General features: G+C 40.5%; 1 protein-coding gene across 1 annotated transcript in view; it reads left to right on the top strand.

Moving 5' to 3' along the window:
- slc12a5a (solute carrier family 12 member 5a) overlaps positions 1-10,000 on the top strand; it is a gene marked incomplete at its 5' end in the record, with an annotated part of 108,313 nt that overhangs the window by 31,005 nt on the left and 67,308 nt on the right. Inside the window, one exon of the mRNA XM_083771078.1 lies at positions 9,041-9,187. Coding sequence (XP_083627204.1) covers positions 9,041-9,187 — 147 coding nt within the window. The remainder of the gene's footprint in view (positions 1-9,040; positions 9,188-10,000) is intronic.

Genomic DNA, 10,000 nt, shown 5'->3' with positions numbered 1-10,000 from the left:
TGGTGAACAACAAACTACGAAGACATTTAAAAAACAATTGTCTAAGGTACCTGTTATTAGGATATGACCTCCTGCTTTGTGCAGCGGCAGCAGTTTTGTAACACCAAAGTGCTGATGGCAGGGGCACCCATACAGTAACAGCAACACCTGAGTGCTAATGTATATCACCCATTCTTGAGATAAGGGACAAAACTTTTTTCAAACTAGATTTTTTTTTTTTTTAAGATACATTCAAATCAAATAGATGTATTTGTAGACACAGGTCTCAACTACCAATCTTGAGAAGGAACAGGTTTTTCGCATAACATTTCTTTCTAAAATGGGACATTTATGCACTTAATACCTGATTCTTGTCAACTCCGTCAGACACACTAAAATCCTTTTTAATTGAATTTGATAATTTCAACAATAATATAAAGTCCTCAGTTATCTTATAATGGCTTTCAGTAATCAAGTTAAGTAATACAATTCTTTTAATATTGTTTTGTTCCAATATCACACTATTATGAAATATCCAATTTCTAAAATCCGTCATTTCAACCTTTATTTTCAATATTATAACATGAAAACCATGTAAAAAAAAAAAAAAAACATCATTACGTATCATTTCAGTTGGTGTTTCAATACATAAGCACAAAAGATTTAACATCGAATTTTCTATTTCTTTGGAAATTAACAAGAACATCACGGGACGAACGTCTGACGGAGTTGACGAACATCTGACGGAGTTGACAAGTTTAACTGATTTAGGTTCTAGACCACCTAGGATCTTGATTCTGGTGACTAATCCCACATTTTCAAGGATGAGGAATACAGTGGTACTATTTATATTGGCCCTGTGACCATGGCAGCCATTTTCAAAATGGCCGCCACCTGCTGTTATTTTACAATAACTCAAGTTCTACACCACCTAGGATCTTGATTCTGGTGACTAATCATACATTTTCAAGGATGTGGGATACATTGGTACTATTTAGATTTGTCCTGTGACCATGGTAGACATTTTTCAAAATGGCCACCAACTTTCTGTTATTTCCCAATAACTCAAGTTCTACACCACCTAGGATCTTGATTCTGGTGACTAATCCTACATTTTCAAGGAGGAGGAATACAGTTGTACTATTTAGATTTATCCTGTGACAATGGCAGCCATTTTCAAAAATGGTGGACCTGCTATTATTTTACCAATTTAGTCAGGGAATATGATCAGAATAATGTTAAATCTGTGAATACATTTCTTACCAAGAATTTTTTCACCAATGTGTTTGTAAACGTGTCTACTAACATATCCCACATTGGTTTCTATTGAACATTTTTGACAGCTGCTGAAAGTTGGGTACCATACCAAGTGGCTATGGCCAAACTAGGGAGTCTATATGGCCAAACTAGGGGTCAAATCCCTTGGGCTAAATTCGGCCATATATCCACTTGCCCAAATGTGCTGACCTCATTTTGTGATGACGGCTATGGCCGTTTTCAGCCCAAGGAGTGTTCTTCGTGCATAGCTAATGTTTGGAATGCATTCAGAATCATGAAAACTCCCTAGTTTGACATGTCACATGCTACTTAAAGCATAATGAACATTTTGCCTTATATAGGTTGTTGATGGTACCCCAACTTTCAGCAGCTGTCAAAAGTTCCCCTAGGGTGGTTGAATATAAAGCAATGTGGGATATGTTAGTAGACACCCTTCCAAACACATTGGTGAAGAAAATTCTTGATAAGGAATGTATTACCAGATTGTATTAATATCCCCTGACTAACTCATCTTCTAGACCACCAAGACCCGACTTCACCAACAGAGACCCGATTGACAACTAAACAACAAGTTTGGACAGCCCCACCAATTAGTGTTACGGAAAATAGCAAGTGTCTACCCTAGGCCAGAGGGAGACACAGAACTTAGATGCGGCTCACATGTTGCACGACTCCTCAACAAGCTGCCACCAGAGATGAGAGCTGAATTCTGCCGCACAATGCTCTGCGGCCCAGGAGCAACCAACACCATGTTGGAGTTCTCTGAGTGGTTGAAGCACGAGTCCTAGCCATATAGCCTGTGCAAAGGCAAACACCTTGAAGACCTGCTTGAGGTGAACAGTGAGCAGTGAACAGTGAGTGAAAGACTGAAGACAGAAGATCTGCCTTCAGGACTATCAGGCAGGATGTGCAGACACTGAAGGCATCAGTGTCGTTCTGTGTCCCCAGCATGTCAACCAAAGCAATGTTACCAAATCAAAGGAGCCTTCACCTCAAGTCACCTGGGGCTGGGTGAGAAATCGTATCCTGTATCTAGCCTCACAACTAAATACAGACACTTGGCCAGACTGCCGTTTGAAAGGGTTAAACCCTTCATCCTGATTGGGGAAGACCACCCCACCTAATCACACCAACCGAACAAGTGAGGTTGGGGCCTCCAGGTGGGCCAGCAGCCATCTGCACAAGACTGGGCTGGACCCTGCAGGAAAGCAATCTCCAGCCAAGACAATGTAAGTTGACTATAACAGAGCCCCAGAACACAGAGGTCATGAGAAGGATGGAGAAACACTGGCAGGAGGCCACCAAGATCAACGCCACACTGCAGTGGCCAGTGAAGTCAAACTGTGCATCTGTACCTGAAAGGGACAAGTCAAAGGCCAGAAAGCCCACCTCCTTTTAATGTCCTGTCAGTAGCAACTCAACCTGCACCTGAAATAAGCCCTGACCCCTCCCAGAGAAAGTTCATCCTTGAAAATGTAATGATTAGTCACCAGAATCAAGATCCTTGGTGGTCTAAAACTTGAGTTATTGGTAAAATAACAGCAGGTTGGTGGTCATTTTGAAAAATAATTGCTGCCATGGTCACAGGACAAATCTAAATAGTACCACTGTATTCCTCATCTTTTAAAATGTATTATTAGTCGCCAGAATCAACATCCTAGGTGGTCTAAAACTTGAGTTATTGTAAAATAACAGCAGGTGGCGGCCATTCTGAAAAACAATGGCTGCCATAGTCACAGGACAAATCTAAATAGTACCAATGTATCCCACATCCTTGAAAATGTATGATTAGTCACCAGAATCAAGATCCTAGATGGTGTAGAACTTGAGTTATTGTAAAATAACAGCAGGTGGCGGCCATTTTGAAATATGGCTGCCATGGTCACAGGGAAAATCTAAATTGTACCACTGTATCCCTCATCCTTGAAAATGTAGTCTTAGTCACCAGAATCAAGATCCTAGGTGGTCTAGAACTTGAGTTATTGTAAAATAACATCAGGTGGCTGCAATTTTGGAAAATGGCTGCCATGGTCACCACGAGACAAATCTGTGATGGCCCTATAGCCAAAAATGTTCCTTAAGGCATGCTCTAACTGTGTGCCAAATTAGAATACGTCCCATTATTCAAAAACTATAATTTTATTGTTTTAGGAACACTTTTGTCAACTCCGTCAGATACATGTCAACTCCGTCAGACACAAAACCTGACGGAGTTGACGTCTGACGGAGTTGACAAAATGTCATTTGTTTTCATCTTAACCCTCTGTAGTACAATGTAGCCATTTTGTTTTTGCTTCATTTGTTAGCTAAACCTAACCCTAAACTTTTATAATAAACATTATTTTGGAATTCTTAACAAAGATCATAATAATGTCCTGACGGAGTTGACATGTAAAAGCTGTGACCACCCTGATATCAACATTGTTTGTTTAAAATATCAAACAATTGACTGCTTGTCAGACCAGGTGCTCCACTGTTGCAACAAATACAAACGGGTCTTGGAAAAGGAGTCTTCAGGCTAAATCTGTCGACAATATTTTCTGATTAATTTAAGACTTTTAAAAAACCTGACGGAGTTGACGGGAGACGTGGGACACACATTTGATATGAGATATCTAATGGAAAATATAAATTAAAATTATTGTGTATATTGTTTGCTATGTTGTTGACAATCTACTTTAATTTAGTATGTATATTTATGTGATTGTGACAGTATTAGACACTTTTTTAGCAGTTTGAAATTATGACCACTTGCTGGGGACAGGCTAAATACAGGCGTTTTTGGGTACAGTGCCTGCTTTTAACTAATTCAGATGGCATATGAAAACAATTATAATGAAATTAATGGCATAATAATACACAACTGTATTACATTTAACTTTGCAAGTGCTTTTATTCTTATTAAATTAATTTATTTTTAACAATAATAAGGCTCTTATGTGTGGGACATGTTTTTTCCACTTTTGTCCCTCATCTCAAGAATGAGTGACATATTACACATACTGTGTCCCTTAATCAGACCAGTGTGTGTCCAGTGGAAACCTCGTATGAATCTGGTCTCAGGTCAGAATGGGATAAGGACCTATACCACTTCTATAGAAGTTAATGGGAACTGAATGTATTTAAGTACAGCATCGCCACAAGCGATTGCATTATTTTTCTTTAGAAACAAGGCCAACTAATTATAATAAGCAGACATGGCAACACTGCTGGTTGAATAATGGAGGAATGAAGGGAAAACAGCGCCCCCTAAAGTCATAGATCACTGCTGAAATCTTAGAAGGGCAAATTATGTACTTTCAGGTTTCCAATTCAACAAGTTTCAAATGGTCATATCTTCTTCATTTCCCCCCCAATTTCAATGAGCAATACATCATATGAAAGGTTACAGTGTGCAGTTTCATAATATGTAAAGAACTGAAAAATGACCATGGCCCCCTTGTATATTAAACCACTGGCACTGGTCACATATAGTCTCGTTAAATAAATCATCCACATCGTCAGGATTGATTATCCAAAAAAGGAACCTTTTTTTTTACAAAGATCTGGGAGAGAAGCCCGTGATGATGAAAGTCCCTGTCTGAGACACGCTGAAGGGCACACAACCGCAGAGAGAGAGAGAGACGCTATGGATTTGCATGGCCTCAGACGACAACAGGCACACCGTGGTGCGAGTCATTAGCATTATAGTGGGGAGTCGTGACAGAGACGGATGAGGGTTTGTTCTCTGCACGCTCCCACAGGGCAACCTGTTGGATCCCCTGGTGTTGATCTTTGATTAAAGAACAACCAAGTTGAAAGTTGCAAATATTGTTCCTTCAAAGGGAGATTTTTTTGTCATTGGAGATGGAAAAGTTTCACTTCAGGTTTAAGGTTTTATATAGGGGACAAACTGTATATAAATAGTTTTTTAGGGCGTTTCATGGATGAAGGGCCGAAACCCTGTTATTCTTTTTAACAGGGACATGCACACATCCACAAGCTCATAGCGCCACCGAGTGGCGCGCTACGAGCTTGTAGATCTGCTATTTTTGAAAGATCGTAAAAAATGTGGGGCAAATCTTTGAATAGATATTCTTTCAAAGTGAATGTTTTAAATCAGGTCAAAAGGAGAGCCGTGATTTCTTTCCACCCTAAAACATGATCATCAGTTATTATTGTTATATAAGGAGGTATATTTTTTTCAAAAAAGTGTACAGTATTTGTTAAAATGTTGTTTTTATGTGGACACGCCCACCAGTTCATTAAGTATATGCCTGGGTTTGCCTGGTGGGTGGTGATGGGTGGGGATCCACCTGAACTGAAGCCGCACCCACAGCTGTTGTTATAGGATAAAGAGGAGGGGTTAGGTTTTTTCATTGGCACATTTGACTGTCAAGGTTCCATATACAGTAGGCTCCAGGAAGAAACCCCTAAAAACAAAGGGAAGACATATCATTCCACATAACAACCACACCGAGGGGCCTAATGAAGTATACCGGCACCTCATAAACACATGGAAAAACTGGACAGCACTCCCATCTTTAAATAATCCTATTACTCAGGCTTCATCGTCTCCCAGTGGGTTTCTCTGAATAAACAAACACAGCGGTAAAGGTTTCGAGTCAGGACAAACGGCGTTATCTGTGATGTAATGACGTGACTGACAGTTAACCCATTTTGGGCGGGGAACCCCTTTTGGCATTAGCATTATGCTATGCTTTAGCTATTGAAAAATAGCAGATCTACAAGCTCATAGCGCGCCAGGTCTGCTATTTTTGCAAAGTTGCAAATCTTTGAATATAATATATTTCAGAGCGAACATTTTTAACTAAAATATTGGCTTCTGAGGGAGGTCCCTGGAACTACATATTTTGAGATGGGGGGTGTCCGTGTGGCCCAATAGAGATAATTCTGGGAGACCTTGACATGAAAAAGGGTTGAGCACCGCTGACATAGAAACATGGGTTTTTTCAGAAAAATGTTAGGGATTTAGAAGCCTTTTTTCTTTTATCGACCTCAGTCCAGAATGGGTTAAGGTCTGCTCTCCCTCTCGCTCGGTGAAATGCATTACGCCGACATATCGGAACAATCACCTTTTTTACTGGCCATGCCGTCCTTGGCCGCCCCGGGAAATGGAAATGCCTCTATTATACGCCAGGGTCACCTGCATGTGTGTCCTTCAACTGGAACGCACGCCCACCATGTGGGCATACACACACTATGGGGACACAGAGGCACACACAGACACCCACCATGTGGGCATACACACACTATGGGGACACAGAGGCACACACAGACACCCAGACACACAGACACACGCCCACCATGTGGACATACACACACTATGGGGACACAGAGGCACACACAGACAGTGTTGTTTTCCTCGACTAAAACTAAGATGAAAAATGTTCGTTGACTATACCTTTTTCCACTGACGGAAACTAAATGGAAACTAAATGAACACTAAGCTATGATGACTAAAACTATAAGACTAAATATACCGACAATTTCGTCAACAAATAAAAACTAGACAAAAATGTTAGGAAGGGACTAGTGGACAAGAGATCCAGTATAAGTCATTTTACAATTAGTTGCATGGTGAAAATAGCCGATCTACAAGCTCACAAGCTCACAAGTTGTAAGCATGTAGATCGGCTATTTTCAGCAAGTGTAAAAACGGTCATTACGACGGCATCAAGGCCCGCCAAAACACAATTTAGTCGACTAAATCAACTGTAGATTTAGCCGACTAAAGACTTATGACATTTAGTCGACTAAAACTAGACTAACACTAAAACATTCCAGGTGACTATAAACTAAATGAAAACTATTGAAGAGACTAGGACTAAAACTAAAATCTAAATGTGCCGGCAAAAACAACACAGACACGCACATGCAAAGAACATCCCCAAAAAACCTTCATGGGCGGAAATCTCCTATTAATGTGCCCCAAAACACAGCCTCGCTCTCCCAGCATCAGTAATAACTTTGCATGTAACGATATATCGTATATCGATATATATATCGATATTAATCCCGACGATATGAATCGATTCGAATCGATTCGTTGAAATAAAAAAATCGATAAAAAAAGAAACTTTTTAAAATTATATAGGCCTACAATTAAAAAATATAAAATATATATTTTTTTTAATATTGTGAAAAATCGTATTGTGATACGAATCGTATCGTGAGTTGAGTGAAGCGTTACATGCCTAGTAATAACTGTCCATGCAGGACACATACCCAACGCCCCTATTCAATGGGAAACCAGCTATATAGGCAATGAACAAATCCACCACAGGAAAAAACCAATCACAGAAACGAACTATACCTGATAGTTTTGTCCCCTTGACAGAACTCCCGATTGTATCTATTTGAGTCATTGATCTGACAAAATAAATAAATAAATAAAAAGACTTGGAATATGGAATAGAACTGTTCAGGAGGCTATATTTATTCTTTCACCTGTAACTGCACCGCAGAGCCCTTTGATGAAACGACAGAACCTCACCTCTGTTTTTGTGTATCTTGTGTTTCTTTTTTAACCCATTCTGTACGGGAACCCCTTTTGGTGTTTTGGCTATTGAAAAATAGCAGATCTACAAGCTCATAGCGTGCCACCGAGTGGCGCACTACGAGCTTGTAGGTCTGCTATTTTTGAAAAATCGTGAAAATGCGGCACACATTTTTGAACATATATTCTTTCAGAAGACCTTTTTTTTATTTCGACGTCAGGCCTAAATGGGTTAATAGACCCATTATTTACAGTCTAGCTGTAGATTATTTAATGCACTATTACTTCATTCCTTCATTATTCCTTACAAAGTGAGTGCCCTCCACGCTGAGTTCATTCAAATTGACTGATTGATGATGATGATCACAATTAGAACAATTCTTTTGTCGTTTCCATGTTGAAAAATGTCCATACATTTTCAAACTTTTTTTTGTCTCGCAGAAATTATCTATTTTCGCTATATTGTACATTATTTTATTTTGTTACTTAATAAATGACTTTGTCAATATTGTCATATGATCTGTACAGAGCCCTGGAGTAATGATCTGGTTGGAATGAGATCATCATCTCGATGGAACGAGATCTTCATCTCGTTCAAACGAGATATTAAGCTGATTGAACGAGATAAAGATTTTGTTTGAACGAGATTAATACCTCGTTTGAACGAGATTATATATAATATAATATCAAGATCATTATTTTCAGCCTATAACCTGACTCTGCCAGATTGCGGCTCCTGCCTGACATCTGGGCTCTCTCAGGCAGAAACGATGAACCCGGAAGCAACGGGACAAAGATCTGATACCTCCATAATAATTCAGAGTTGTAGTTGTATAGTCTTGTTATAGGTTGAGTTTTACATTTGCGCCGTGGCAACAGCTTCGATATGTCATCAGTCTCGCGTTGATCCTGCCTATAGCGGCCGCATACAGCCGCATACCGCTCCGGTGTGATTTGGTCCTGCCTATAGCGGCCGCATACAGCCGCATACCGCTCCGGTCTGATTTGGTCCGGAGGACATCGTCACCGAGAGACACCAGACTTCTGGCAGAATGCAAAATGTTGTCCATGGGGAGTGGTTCCACCAGGCTACTCCAGGGCTGCAATTTGTGATTATGAAACCATAAAAGGAGGCAAATGCACATCGTATAACGTTAAAACGAAGAAAAAAATAACACACACACAATTAAATCGTTAATCCCAATTATTTGAGTGTGACAATGTATCATCAGCGTAAATGTGTAACAGTGACTGATCTCTTTCCTGATGTCTTCTCCTTTGCAGGCCCCGTCGTTGGGCACCCTGATGGGCGTCTACCTGCCGTGCATCCAGAACATCTTCGGCGTCATCCTGTTCCTCAGGATGACCTGGCTGGTGGGCATCGGGGGCGTCGTGGGCACCTTCTTCATCGTCTTCGTGTGCTGCAGCACGGTGAGTGCATGCATGCCCGCTGCGTGCCCGCTCAAACGCCAATGCTATCCTCAGTGGCGTGCACGGATAGACAATAGGGGGTGCTTGAGCACCCCCTGCCCTTTTGGCAATGTGCTCTTAAAAAAAAAAAAAAGTTTAGTTTTTTTTCTTAATTTGTAGTATGTGGACCATGGCGACATTGATCAATTCTTGATATAAACGCTTCTACTATATTATTTAGGCCCCCACAATCTAAAGCTATATGTTTCTATGTCAGTGGTTCTTCGATAAAAAAAAAAATAGCAGACCTACAAGCTCGTAGCTCTATGAGCTTGTAGATCTGATATTTTTCAATAGCTAAAGTTCCCGCCCCAAAATGCGCTGCACAAGGTTCCCTTTTTTCACTTGAGCACCTGCCCCTCTAAATGTCTGTGCACGCCACTGCCTATCCTATACACAGTCTAATGCAGTGGTTTTCAACCCTCTTCATATAATCAAGGGGGCTAACATTTATTCGGGATTTGAGCCACACGGACCAGCATTTGATGTTGTCGGATACGATTTTGTCCACAATCCCATGCTGTATAGAGTAATAGAGGGTATGCGCATGCTTAAAGTGAATGGCACATCGAGTGGCAAAGCAACATCCAAAGTGAGTTTAACAGTTGTTTAACGTTGTTTAATGCAATCAGATAGGACTTTTCTGTCTGGATGTATGGGCTGTCGAGGCCAGAAAGTAGTTTTTTACCACTCAGTATATAGGCGTTCTTGCATAACTTCCTGGTTTGATGATGATGTCACACGCAACAGGCCAACAGCACGCACACCAAGGCC

Source organism: Protomyctophum parallelum (genome assembly GCF_964188405.1).
Source record: "Protomyctophum parallelum genome assembly, chromosome: 8".
Lineage (NCBI taxonomy): Eukaryota > Metazoa > Chordata > Actinopteri > Myctophiformes > Myctophidae > Protomyctophum > Protomyctophum parallelum.
Note: the sequence above shows the minus strand (reverse complement) of the source record. Positions and strands in the feature narration are given on the sequence as shown.